General features: G+C 42.4%; 1 protein-coding gene across 14 annotated transcripts in view; it reads right to left on the bottom strand.

Annotated features, from left to right (window-relative positions):
* Window positions 1-14,536, bottom strand: part of LOC108408247 (protein PBDC1) — a 170,579-nt gene that overhangs the window by 114,309 nt on the left and 41,734 nt on the right. For 11 of the 14 annotated variants that reach the window (XR_012127457.1, XR_012127458.1, XM_073227826.1 and 8 more), the window contains one exon: window positions 65-204. The exons of 1 other annotated variant lie outside the window; for it this stretch is intronic. Coding sequence is in view for 11 of the 13 variants with exons in the window: in XM_073227826.1 (XP_073083927.1) it covers window positions 65-204 (140 nt within the window). In the remaining 2 variants the exon portion in view is untranslated. Of the gene's footprint in view, window positions 1-63; window positions 210-14,536 lie in introns of those variants that run through there. 2 more of the 14 variants (XM_073227837.1, XM_073227838.1) reach the window with 1 other exon arrangement.

Genomic DNA, 14,536 nt, shown 5'->3' with positions numbered 1-14,536 from the left:
ATCAAGAAAAAAATCAACTTAAGATGCAGAAAACTTGAAGCACTTTTACTTGCATTTGACTCACCTGGTCTGGTAGCACTCTTGAGGAAGTGGCCTGCATTTCCATTGTGACAACTTGGTCTCTGGGTCCAGTAGGAGCAGGACTGACCTTATTTTTCAGATTATTGTGTTTGCCTGTCTGATTGACAGGGTTCGTCTGAAAAACTAATCTGAAAATATTTGAAAAATTAATGGCTGAAACTTCCCAGACTTGAAAAAAGACATGTATCAACATATATGAGAATCTCTATAAACCCCAAGTAGGATGAACTGAAATTGATATACATTGAGACACATTATAGTTAAATTGTCAAAATCAACATAGAAAGAAACCAAAGCAACAAGAAGCAACTTGTAATATTCAAGCAGTCTTCAATATGATTAAATACTGATTTATCATCAGAAACGATGAAGGTCAGATTGAAGTATGATGACTCATTAAGAGTACTGAAAAAAAACCTTGTCAAGCAAGAATTTCCACATCAGAAAACTATCAAGAATGAAGGAAAATATATTCCCATTTTTTAAAAGAAGCTAAGAGAGTTTTTAGAGTTAGCAGACCTGCCCGACAAGAAATATTAAATAGAGCTTAAAATGCCAATAAAAGACACAATACAGTAACTCAAATAATTCATTGTTATTGTATAAAAATGCAAGTAACTTATGTATGTTGATATTGTTTCCTACAACTTTATTGAGAATGTGAAATCATTTGAGGGTATTCCCTCTTCAAGTTTTTGGAAGAGTTTCAGAAAGATTTGTGTTAATTCTTTAAATGTTTAGTGAAATTCACCAGTGAGTCCATCTATTGCTGCTATTTTTTTGGTGGGAATTTTTTATTACTGATTCAATCTCTTTATCAGTAATTGGTCCTTAAGATTTTCTATTTCTTCCTGATTCTGTCTTGGTAGGTTGTATGTTTCTTATGTTTTTTCCATTTCTTCTTTTGATCTTTTGTTTTTCTGTGGTATCAGTTATAATGTCTGCTTTTTCATTTATAATTTTGTTGATTTGGATCCACTCTCATTTTTTCCTTGGTAAGTCTAGGTAAAGGTTGGTCTATTTTGTTTATCTTTCCAAACAACCAGCTATTCTTTTGTTAATCTTTCTTATTCTCTATTTCATTTATTTCTGCTCTAAGCTTTATTATTTCCATCCTTCTTCTAATTTGGGGGTCACTATATTCTCCTTTTTCTAGGTCCTTGGCTTGAAGAGCAAGGTTATATATGTGAGAATTCTTGTTTCTTCATGTAGGCATTTATTGCTATGAACTTCTTTCGTAGAACTGCTTCTACTGTGTCTCATACATGTTGGTATATTTTGTTTCCATTTTGTTTCTCTCAAGATATTTTTTATTTTCCTTTTAATTTATTCTTTGATCCATGGTTACAACGGAGTGTTGTTTAATTTCCATGTATTTGTGTTTCAGTTTTCCTCCTGTTATTGATTTCTGTTTTCATGCCATTGTGGTTGGATTGGTTTACAATCTTGAATTTGCTAAGAATTGTTTTGCAGTCTGACATATTGTCTATTCTAGATAATGTTCCCTGTGTAATGAAGAATGTGTATTCTGTTGTCAGATAGAATGTTCTGCATATATCTCTTAGGTGAATTTGGTGTCTAATTTTATTCAAATCCTTAGATTTTAAAAAATCCAATTGTTCCTTTATTGGTTCACTGGATGAACTATCCATTGTTAGAAGTGGAATGTTAAATTCTTCAACTATTGTTGTATTGCTCTTTATTTCTCCTTTTAGCTGTGTTAGTTTTTGCTTTACATATTTAGTTTCTCTAATGTTGTGTGCATAGATATTTTAAATTGTTCTATCTTCTTAATGGATTGACACCTTTGTCGTTACATAATGATCATGTTTATCTCTTTTTACTGTTTTTAGTTGAAAGTCTCTTTTGTCTGATGTAAATATAGCTACCGCTCCCAATTTTAGATTAGCATTTCCTGAAATACCTTTTTCCACCCTTTCACACTTAGTCTGTATGTGTCTCTAAGTCTAAAGTGAATGTTTTATAGGCAGAATATCACTGGATCTTGTTTTTTTTTATACACTCAGCCATTCTTTGTCTTTTGATTGGAGAATTTCATTCATTTATATTTAAAGTAATTATTGATATGTAAGGACTTAATATTGCCATTTTGTTCATTGTTTTCTGGCTGTTTTGTAGATCCATGGTCCTTACTTCATATCCTACTGTCTTTGTGCTTTGATGTCTTTTCATATCCATATGCTTTGGCTTCTTTTTCATGTTCTCTTGTGGAAATACTACAGGTTTTTCCTTTATGGTTACCTTGAACCTTATGTAAATTATCTTAAAAATATTACACCTTATTGTAAACTGATAAAAACTGAACTTTAATAGCATTACTAGACTTTATACTTTTATTTTTCCTCCCCATCTCACATTTTGTTATTAATTTCACAGTAACATATTTTTAATACTGTGTATCCAAGAACAGATTACTGTAGATATGGTTATTTTTACAATGTTTGCTTAACTTTTAAAGAAGTGTTGTGATAATATATCACCATTATATATTACAGAATTTAACTTTGAGGATATATTTATCAGTATCAGTGAGTTTTATGGTACCTTCTTATGTTTTTCTGTTCCTTAATGTCCTTTTACTTTCACTCAAAGAATTCCCTTTAGCACTTCTTGTAAGCCATGTCTAGTGGTGATGAATTCCTTAAGTTTTTGTTTGGAAAAGTCTTTAACCTTCCTTCATTTCTAATGGACAGTTTCTTGAAAATAGAGTTGTTGGTTGACAGGTTTTTTTCTTTCAGTGTTTTGAATAAAACATCCCATTATTCCCTGGCCTGAAAAATTCCTCTTAAGAAATCTGCTGAAAGCCTTATGGGGATTTCTTTGCATGCAATGTCACTCTTTTCTTGTGCTGCTTTAAATTTTTTGTCTTTGAATTTTGAAAACTTAATTATAATGTCTCTAGTAGTCATATCCGGGTACATCCTATTTCGATCCTTTGGACCTCATGGATCTGAATATCCCTTTCTCTCACCAGGTTGGGAAATTTTCATCCGTTTTTCTTTAAATATGCTGTATAATTTTTCTTTCTCTTCTCTTTATGTAATTCCCACAGTACAGATACTGTTCATTTTGTTTGTGTCCCATATGTCCTCTAGGCGTTCTTCACTCTTTTTCATTTTTTTCTTTTTGCTCCTCTAGGTAATTTCACATGTCCTGGCTTGTAGGTCACTGATTCTGCTGCATGGTTGAGTCTGCTTTGGAAGCTCTCTATTGAATACTACAATTCAGTCACTGTGTATTTTTCAGCTCTAGGATTTGTTTGCTTTTTGTTTGGTGGTTTCTATTTGTCAAAATTCTCATCTTATTTATACATGGTTTTCCTAATTTTATTTAGTTGTCTGTGTGTTTTTATAGTTCACTAAACTTCTTTAAGAGAATTATTCTGAGTTCTTTGACAGTTCATATTTATCTACTCTTCAGCGTCAGTTATTTGAGCTTTCTTAGTTTCTATTAGTGGTGCCATGTTTACCTGATTTTTCATGTACTTTGATTCCTTCCATTGGTGTCTGCACATGAGTCAGTCTTCTTCCCTCCAGCTTTATATGTATACTCTGGCAGACATTTCTTCACCAGTCAGCTCAGTTTCGGTTTCAGGAAATGGCCACTGGTAATGTCTTTGGGAAGGTGGGACTTGCTATCAGGGTATATTTTTGGATATGACCACTGCCTGAGCTCTGAAATCAGGTGTGCCACTGGTGGAGAACAGTTGGATATCAGTGGTGACTTGGTTCCCTGCCTAAATGAGTCTTTCTGATGAGTGATGAGCACTCTCTGTGGTTGTATGATCTCTCTTGTCAGGCTTTCTAGATGGTCAGGACTGGGTACTACAATCAGTGGTGGGTAGGCTATGAATTAGCTACCTTGCTCTGTCAGGGAAGCAGATCAGACCTGAGGTCTGAATGTCTTATTGTTTAGGGACCTCTAACACATAAGACTGTGCACTAAATTCCATGCCCAGACAGGGCTCTGGTTTTTCTCTGCAAATGGGAAAAGCCACAGCCTGTGTTTACTGGTCAGACACTACTGTAAGCTGGGCTATTGGATGATCTATGTAGCTTCCAGCATGCCTTGTTTAGTTTCGCTGGTTGGATGGGATAAAGTATTTAGAAATGGGCAGTGCTATGTTTTCCTTCCTGGGCAGAAAGGGAGAAGGGCTCCAAGGATGAGAACACTCTTTGTTTGAAGTCTTGACTCAAGGTGACCCAAGCCCCAAGTTCCTTGGCTGAAAAGACCCCTGGCTCTGCTCGGCAGATAATCAGCTCTGCCCACCAGACTCTTTTCTCAAGTGTTGTTTGGGTATACATAGCTTTCCTAGTGATCCAGTCGGCATTTTAGTCACAGAAGCCAGGAGCTACACTGAGCAGTAGGTGGGAATATGAATTAGCTCATTTGCCTGAGCAAAGCATGAAACCAGCTCCAAGAACCTCCCCACCCAAGTGTTCTTTGTATGGCTTTCTGGTAAGAAGGGGCTGGGAGATAAACTCAGAAATGAGTGGAGTTAGTAATTACATCCCTTCTGGGTGCAATGGTGAACCAGCCCCAAGCCTCTTTGTGGTCTTGACTCAAGTCAACCTGCATGTACCCCAGGTTCCCTGGCTTAACAATGCCACTGGCTTTGCTCTCTGGATGATTATCTCTGCCTGCTGTACCCACCATTTGAGTGCTACTGGGCTTCACAGCTTTTAGGTGTTTCAATCAGACTTTCTGTTTGGGCAGTGCTGGGAGCTACATTCAGCATTAGATTGTATTATGACTTAACTCCCCTGCCTGGGGAAGAGAGGCATAGAACAAGTTTCAGGGCTGGTGGCAAGGTTCTTTATTTGAGGATCCATATCAGGCAGACTTCTGCCCAACTGAATTCCTTCATCAGATAAGCAAAGCCACTTTTGGGGACTACAACTTGGACACTGCAAGTAGGCACTTGGTTTGTCAAGATTGGAGCACTGATTTTTGAACACACCACCCCCTTTCTTCATCACAGTCATGTTTCCAGTAGTCAGACCCTGTAGCCTTCCCCACATTTCCTCCAGTGATATAAGAGTGATGTCTCCCAAGATGCAATCCACAGTACTGGGGGAGCTAGATATCCACCCTGGGCTATTTTCTCACTTGAGGAACTTTAGGCTCAAGGGAGACCTCTTGTTGTAGTGCTGCACCAGCCTAGGAGAGGGGCAATGTGGTCAGTTTGTCCTCTTTATCCTTTAATGTGGTTTGTCTTAGTCTCTGTGGTGCAGTAGGGTCCTGCAGTCTCCCCTGCCCATGTTCTAATATTTTCTTAGGGGTGTCTTTTCATAAACAGTTTTTCTTCTTGTGAAGAGGTGCAAAGTTGGGTACAACCTATGTTGCCATCTTGATGACATAACTCTCTATAGGTAATTATTTTAAATGTAAATGTATTAACTCTCCATGAAAAGCAACTAATGACAGAATTGATTAAAAAACAAGACTCAACTATATGCTATCTAGAGGACACTCATTTTGGATTGAGAGAGAAATAAAATGAAAGCAAATTGATGGAAAAATGTTTTCCATGCAAATAATAACCAAAGAATGTTAGGCAATTATAATAATATCAAGTAGACTTTAAGTAAAATTGTTATGAAAGACAAATGAAGATTTTATATATTGATTAAAAGATCAATTCATCAAGAAGAGAAAACAATTATAGATGTGTACATGCTTAATAAAAGTGTCCAAAATTTATGAAGCAAACATTAAAGAATTTAAGGGAACAATAGTCTTCCAATAATTGTTGAAGACTTTATCACCACAGATTCAATAATCAATATTACAACCAGACATAAGATTAATAGGGAGATAGAGGATTTGAACAATACTATAAACCAACAATACCTAATGGAACATTTTGGTACACTTATCTAGCAATAACAGAATATACTCTTCTCCAATGTCTATGTAACATTCACTAAGAAAGAACATATGTGAGGCCACATATGTTCAAATTAATTATAATAAAACAGGTTCCAATAAATTATAAATGACTGACATGCAAAATATTTACTCTAGATACAAAGGGATTGAACTAGAAATCAACATCTAAAGGGAAACTAGAAAATCACATGTAGAAAGTAAACACACTCTTGCACAATAAATCAAAGAGATCACAATGAGAACACAAAATAATTCTTTAAGGCAAACGAGAATAAAAGAATGACATACCAAAACTTGTGAGATACAGTACTCAGATAGGAATTTATAGTTGTAAATGCATATGTTAAAAAATAAGAAAGATCTCTGTAAGGTAAAACTGCAATATCTCCAGAATCTCTTGCCTGGCCTTAGTCCATTTACATATCAGTAGAACTTTCTTCCTGCAGCCTCTGGGGACAAGGGGTGGAGAGAGACTGTTCTCTCCCTCCCTCTGTTGCATAATTGGTCTGGCATCTTTCAGTTGCTGGGGATTGACCCCACAGACTTTCTCCTGGAAGGGGCAGTGGAAGAGGCGAGTGAAACCGTGGCTGGGGAGATGGGGAGTGAAATCAGGAGACAGAGAGGAAGAACGGAGCTGGGCCTCACTGTGAGCAATAAACAGTTTCTCCCAATCTAGCTTTTTCTTAGACTGACTCCAGTCACACTGGTTTATTTGCCCTGGGCCAGAAACACTACTTCCCCTCAGAGCTAAAACTGGTGTTAGTCACAGGACCAGTAAATCCAAAATCTGTCTTTATGGGTGCAATGTTTGGGCGGCCTGCCCCTAGAGATGGTGGGAAGATACCTAGAAACCCCCCTGTGGATGTTGGGGATCCCCCTGTGGATGGTGGACCCCCCTGTGTGGTAAAGATTCACCCAGAAACCCCCCACTATTGGGATTTTGCCCTGGAAGTCCCCAGTGGGGATTTGGTCTAAGGTAAAGCACCTCATAGGTGAGTGGGCCCCTCCACAGAATTGGGGAAGGGTGAAACACTGGAGGCTGTGGAATTGGCCCTCCATAAAATAGGGGACTTCTTAATGACACTGAGTGGCTGCCCTGCAGAAGGAATTGTGAGGTGGCTGTTTGTTGAGGTATTGGAAAAGGTTACTGAGGAGAGAGACACACTTCACAGTAAATTGGATGAGCTGGGTGATGAGTTATTGAATGCACTGAAGAAGCAGAGACAGTTATTGAGAACTGAGATCATGCTGCTGAGATACATGGTAACGGTGAGGGAGGAGGCAGCAGGAGAATCTGAACTACAAGAGGCCATAGGGGAGGGGGAGGAAAAAGTAGTGCCTTTAGGCTTGGAGATAGTAGAGGAGATGTTGGGGTAGGCTGAGGGTGTGGTCGAGGGCAGAACTGTTGCCAAGACCACCACCTGAGGAACCAGCCCCTCTCGAATTAAAGGCCCACCCAGCTATAATTGAGAAAATTAAATTTCAACAACTGTGGGCTCCTCAGGAAGAGGAGCAGCCCCCTCCCCAGGCTGTGGAACACTCCATGCTCCACCCCTATACGCAGGATGAGCTGGTGGATCTGAGCATCTAGTTTTGAAAGAAGCCTTTGGAGCCTCTGCCAACATGGCTTTTGCATCTTTTGGACTTAGGGGTAGAGGGCATTGTTCTGTCTGTGTCGTAAAGGGGTAAACTGGCTTCCCTGATGATTCACCCCTACCTACAGCAGCAGTTGTAAAATGCCCATAACATCCTAGGGAATCATGTGCTTCTGGATTCACAGACAGCAGCACTTAGGACAACTTGGCCTAATCAGGATGATTTACGATGATTACCCACTAGCCAGAAAACATAGGCAGAGCTCCAGCAGGTATTCCAGGAGTTGGGCATGAAAAATATCATCTATAATATGGACCCCCAGGACCCCCATGAGGAGTTGTTCACCGTAGGAATGAGAAATCTGGTGCTCCATACAGCTCCCCCATCTCTCTTTAGGTCCCTTGTGACTATTCTTGCCCCCCACATAGGACAACACATAAGTGAGGTTACTCATACTTTAGCAGATCTGGGGGAGACTGAAACAATAAGAGCACGGAAGAAAGTATGGTCTACAACTGAAAGGAGAGGTTCAAAGGTCCCTGTGAAGGTCCCAAGTACCAAGATATGGGTTGATTTGATGAAGTCAGGGGCAGTGAAAGAAAAACTTGATGGGAAGCCCAATAGAATCTTGTTACAACTGTGGCACCAATTAAAGCCAGAGCAGTGGTTTCAGCTGCTGAGGTCCAAGACATGGAAGCCGGAAGCAAAGTCCTATGTTCAGCCTGTGTGCTTGAAAGAATTCCTAGGGGACAGTACTCAGGCTCTGCCTGGGCCCCTGCCCCCACAGGAGGACGACTGGGCATTGCAGTTTAAGGGGAGATCAAGGCCCTCATTTTGGGAGACATGTTGGGGATCTGAGGCCACATGTAGACTTAACAATTCATTAGTCCGTCGTGAATGTACAATGTGTCCTGGCACTGACGGACACAGGAGCTGCATTTTCTCTGATTTATTTCAACCCTGAGCAGTTTCCTGGGACCCCTGCTATGATACATGGCTGTGGGGATAAGGCAGTTAGAGTAAATAAACCCCAGTTCCCATTGAGAATAGGGCATTTATGCCCAAAGGTGTATACTATCTACATTTCTCCCATCCCTGAATACACTTTGGGGGTTGATATCCTGCAGGGCCTGTGGTTACAGATCACTGGAGGTGAGTTCAGACTGAGGATATGTGTGGTAAAGGCAGTTCTGAGGGGACATGATGAGCACCCACCTATAGCTCTGCCTGTTCCTCAGCGGGTGACAAATACTAATCAATATAAATTGCCTGGGGGGCACAAGGAAATTGGAGAAAGTCTACGGGAGCTGGAGAAGGTGGGCATCATAAAGCCCCCTCATAGACCTTTTAATTCCCCAGAGTGGCCCGTGAAAAAGCCAGACAGCTCCTGTGGATTACAGGAATTGAGTAAAGTCACATCTACTTTGAATGCAGCTGTCCACTTTATAACAGCCCTCATGGACACTCTCAGTCATGAACTCGGGACATACCATTACGTTGTGGACCTTGCTAATGCTTTCTTCCCTATTGACATAGCACAGGAAAGTCAGGAACAGTTTGCCTTCATGTGGGAAGGATGGCAGTGGACATTCACTGTCTTTCCACAGGGATACCTCCACAGTCCCACCATCTATCATTGACTTGTAGCCCAGGACTTGGCCACATGTGGGAGAAACTTCAAACAGTGTAACTGTGTCATTATATCGATGACATTATGCTCACATCTGATTCTCTTGCAAATTTAGAATAGGAAGATCCTAGACTGCGGCAACATCTGCAGGAGAAAGGATGGGCTGTGAACAGCACCAAGGTTCAGGAACATGGTTTCTCAGTAACGCTCTTGGGGCTTGTCTGGTAGGGTAAGACAAAAGTTATCCCAGAAACAGTCATAAACAAGGTCCAGGCTTTCCCTACCCCTAACACTGTAGCAATATTACAAGAGTTTTTGGGTCTAAAAGGCTACTGGAGAGTGTTTATCCTGAACTTGACACACATTCTGAGACCTTATACCGGTTGGTGTGGATGAAACATGTGCATCTGCTTTTACTGCTGCTAAGCAAGCAGTCCAGGTCATACAGACCTTGAGTATAATGGACCCATCAAGGCCCTGTGAGCTAGATATTCATGTAACCAAAGATGGTTAGGGATGAGGCATTTGGCAGCAGCTTGAACAGACCCACCCACCTACTGGATTCCAGTCACAACTCTGGGAAATGAGTAGAGATTCCAGTACACCTTCATAGAGAAGCAATGACTGCTGTTCCATGCCTTGCTGGCTATGGAACCCATTTCTGGAAGAGCTCTGACAAAGGTAATAACCACCTATCCCATCATAGGGTGGGCATGAGACTGGACCCAAAAATTCAGAGTGGCATGGCACAGATGCCTACACAGGCCAAATGGGGTGCATATTTGAAGAAGCATAGCACCCTCTACACTAGCCCCTAAAGTGAAGAACTCCAACACTTATTGGGGCCAGTGACATATACCAGTGGAAAGCAGGAAGAACTTGCTTTTGAGCCACTGGCAGCTGAGAGTCCTTTTCAGGAGGGAAAAGCCCCTGTACCTGAAGACGCTTGGTATACAGGCAGCTCCAGTCATGGGCAGCTAACAATGTGGGGGTTTGTGGCTTTCCATCCTAAGACTGAGACAGTATGGATGGAGGATGGAGAGGGGAAGAGCAGTCAATGGGCTGAGTTGTGGACAGTATGGCTTATAATAGCCCAGGAGCCCTCCCCTGTAGTGTCTGCCCTGACAGCTGGGCTATCTATCGGGGCTTGAACCTGTGGCTACGAGCATGGTACCATGCCAATTGGATGGTTGGTCACCAGCCCCTTTTGGGGCAAGAGTTGTGGCAAGACCTATAGGCCTCTGGTGAGACTAAGACAGTTACTGTTTAACATGTGACCAGCTATTTGCCTTTGGCATCCCCAGGGAAGGATGAAGCAGACACATTGGCCCAGGTGTGTTGGCTAAAAGGAAAGCCTGCCTCTGATGCAGCCCAATGGTTACATAAGTGTTTGTTGCACATGGGGAAAAGGCAATGTGGGCTGTAGCCCATTGGTGGGGCTTGCCACTGACCTTTGAAGAAGTCAGCAGAGCATGGAAGGAGTGCCTTGTGTGCTCAAAGAGGGAATTACACCAAGTCCTGCATCAACATGGGACAGTATTAAAGGGGTCGATACCCCTTGTCAGGCAGCAGATAGACTGTATTGGGCCTCTGCCCATATCAGAAGGGTGTCATCATGCCATAACTTCTGTGGACACAGCTAACTGGACTTTTGGTTGCTTTTCCTGCACATTGTGCAGATCAGCAAACCTCCAAAATAGGCCAGCCACAGGTAATTGAGAGTGATTAAGGCACCCACTTTACTGGACATGTATTACAAGAATAGATACAACAATTAAGGATAAGGTGGAAGTTTCATGCTCCATGTATGCCTACCAAGGTAGGCATTATAGAGAGGTACAGTGGTGTTTTGAAATCGGGCCTGAAGTCAGACACCAATAGTCTATGGGACTGTTCAGTCCACTTATGGACAGTGCTATCATATTTGAAGAAGAAGTCCTGAAAAGGGGCCTTTAGACCTGTGGACATGCTAACACACATTGCTGCCTCTCCTATACAGCTGCATGTGCAAACCAAAGAGTGGTTATTGCAGCCAGGATATGGCCAGCAGAGCAACATCCTGCTGCCAGCCCCAATTGTGCTAAACCCTGGAGACTCTGTTGAGTGGACATAGCCCTGGACATTGCAACACATGGACCAGTGATGGCTGGCTCTTCTGGCACCTTGGGGAAAGGCCTGGAAGCTGTCCTCCTGTGTGTTCTGGAGTAACAGCAGAGTGACCCCCAGAGATCATGGTAAGGTACCCAAAACAGCCAGGAGGTAAGAGCATCTTACAGGGAAGTTTTGTTTTATTTTTGCGGCCAGTGCATGTCCCTCCTGTAGCCCTGTATATTGACCCATTTGTAACTCCCACAGGGAGGGGGGTGAAGATCTGGTATACTAGGTCAGGATGAGACCCCATTCCTGCCACTGTTCTATCACAGTACCACTCTCTCACCTGCATCCTACGTGATGGACAGAATTTGTCTATGCTGGTGTCATTAAAACATGTATCTTATCACCCTTAAGATTATTTTCTTCTACAGTCCTTGTTGCTTGGGGCCACATCCTGGCTACAACTGCTGCTTGCTGAATGTGAATGGAGCTCCCTACCAGTTCAGCTGATGGCCTCCTGTGGAATGGATATTCTATGAACTTAATCTGAATAGGACTTTGAACCTAGCTGTATCCTCAGGCTTGAGGATTATCTGAGTAGGATTTAGAAACTAGCTGGATCCTCAGGGCTTGATGGATTACCATGATTTTATTGCTACCTGTATTTCTGTTATTACTGTATGTTGTTAGTCTGGTTACAGTGCTCCAGCTTTCTCACACAGGGGCCATTGCAGAAGATGGGGAGTGAATACATTGTAAAGTGAGAATTCAGGAGGGGTGATTTGGGGGATAAAATTGCAATATTTCCATAATCTTTCACCTGGCATTAGCCATTTGCATATCAATAGGTGTTTCTTCCCACAGCCTCCAAGGACAAGGGGTGGAGAGAGGCTGGTCTCTTCTCCTGGGATAAATAAAATCCCAAGAAACCAAATCCAGTGGCTTATTAAAAGAAGGATATGCCATGACCAAGGGGGATTATCCCAAGAATGTAATGGTCATTGCATGTCATTCAATGATAACAAACCACATTAGTAGAATAAATGAAAAAAATATATAGTAATCTAAATACATGCAGATAAAACCTTTGATAAAGCTCAATATCCTGTCATTATAAAAACACTCAACAATCTAATAGAAGGGAACTTCCACAATCTGATAAAAGATATTTATGAAAAACCCATAGTTATCATACTCTATGATGAAAGAAGGAAATATTTCCCCTTCAGATCAGGAAGATGATTAGAATGTTTACTTTCACCATTTTAACATTACACTGGAAATTCTAGCCACGGAAATTAGGCAAGGAAAAAAAGAGATATCCAAACTGAAAGTGTGAGGGGCTGAAGCAGTTTCAGACATAAAATAGGACACAAAGCTCTCTGTAAAGTTAGCCCCAGACCCTAGTCACGTACCAACTTCTGAGAAACTAAAGGAAAAGATATAAATCCCATGAGAAACAGGATGTTCAACTAACTCCACGCTATTTTTGCTTCTGTACATTGCTTTATTAGAGACCAGCAGTTTCCTGCAGCAGGTGGGCAAAACAGGATGCTTAAGCCCCCCCGAGCACTGAACAAAGAATATAGCTTGCTGAATTTAAGCGAAAGCAGAAAAATTTCAAAAACTAAGCAGGATGCGGTAAATACGCTTAAAAGGATGTTGTAACAGGGGCTCAGGGCTGCACTTGGAGAGCTTGCTCCTTGGCAGATGCCGGCCGGCTGAAATAAATGCTCCCTTTTTATAATCTACTATTCTGTGAGGACCTGTTTCCTTACTCCTGCTCCAGCATGCCCGATCTGAGACCCATAACAAAAGGGAGTAAAGCTCTCTTTACTTACATAACCTTATATATAGAAAATCCTAATGAATAAAAAGAAAAACCTATTAGAGCTCATAACAAATTCAGCAAATTTGCAGGCTATAAGATCAACACACAAAAACCAGTTGTATTCTTATGTAAAAGGAATGAACAATCCACAAGGGAAATGGAGGAAACAATTCGATATACATCCAAAAAAGAATACAAAGGAAAAATTTTCACCAAGTAGGTGGAAGATTGTGAAGGGTCCCCACCAGTAAGATGGCAAACGCCGGGCGCCACCTGAAGCCCAATCACCTCTCGCCCCCCTCCCAATCCCAGCACCTAGCCAACAGCCAACAGCCCCGTAGAAGTGACAGCTCAATCAATTCATGCCCCCTCCTATATAACCCAGCACCTTTCCCTAATAAAGCGGAACTCTCCGGTGAATTGCTGCTATGTGTCGCTCCTTTCCTTTCATTGGTGCCGAAACCCGGGAGACGGGACACCCCAACTGGGCCCCGTCTTCCCCCGACACCAGCAGCAGCTTGCCCTCGTCCTCTTTTTCCGGCGCTGGCTCATCACACTCACCACTCCTCTCTGGCCTTTAGGTAAGTTTTCCCCCGGGAGTGGGCCACTCTTCCCCGAGCTATCGCAGTGCCATTGACCGTGATCATCTGGCAAGGCCCTGACGCTTGGGGATGAGGAGGGAACGCTCCCCGCCTCAGGCCTTCACGGCTGCGGCGGACCCTCAGGCCCCTCCCCAAACAGCCATAAATCCCCACCTCAAGCCTTTACGGCTGCGGCGGCTGCTCAGGCCCCTCCTCCGACAGTCATAAATCCCCACCTCAGGCCTTCACGGCTGCGCTGACTCTCAGGCACCCCCCTCCAACAGCCATAAACGAGGTGACTCCTTTGTGGATGAGAACGCTCCCTTTTCCCCCCCTCCTCCTTCTGCTCCGTCCGCCGAAAACGCCTAGCGCTAGGTACCTCGTGACTCCGGCACTCTGCCTTCTTAGGGAAGTCTGGGTGACAACCCACACTTCCCAAGAAATTCCGACTCGTATACGAGTTTCCGCAGACCACCAAGGATCATCGGGGACGCCCTTTGTCTCCTTGTGGTCTGCTTCCAGTCTGAGGATCTCCGTTAGTCTTCCCCTGTTTGTTTCCTCCTATGTCCTTTACAATGGGAGCCTCCTCATCCCTCCCTGAAAGTTCACCTCTTGAATGCCTGCTTAAGCATCTGGCTACCCTCTCCCTGATGCCTGATATAAAACCAAAACTTCTCCGTAAATATTGCTCCCAAGATTGGCCGACATACCCCCTAGACAATAAAAACCAATGGCCTGCAGGGGGAACTCTTGATCCTAACATCACTCGCGATCTTTTTAACTACTGCCAGCGCCTGAAAAAATGGAAGG

Source organism: Manis javanica, chromosome X (assembly GCF_040802235.1).
Source record: "Manis javanica isolate MJ-LG chromosome X, MJ_LKY, whole genome shotgun sequence".
Lineage (NCBI taxonomy): Eukaryota > Metazoa > Chordata > Mammalia > Pholidota > Manidae > Manis > Manis javanica.
This window is presented reverse-complemented; position numbering and strand designations above follow the sequence as displayed.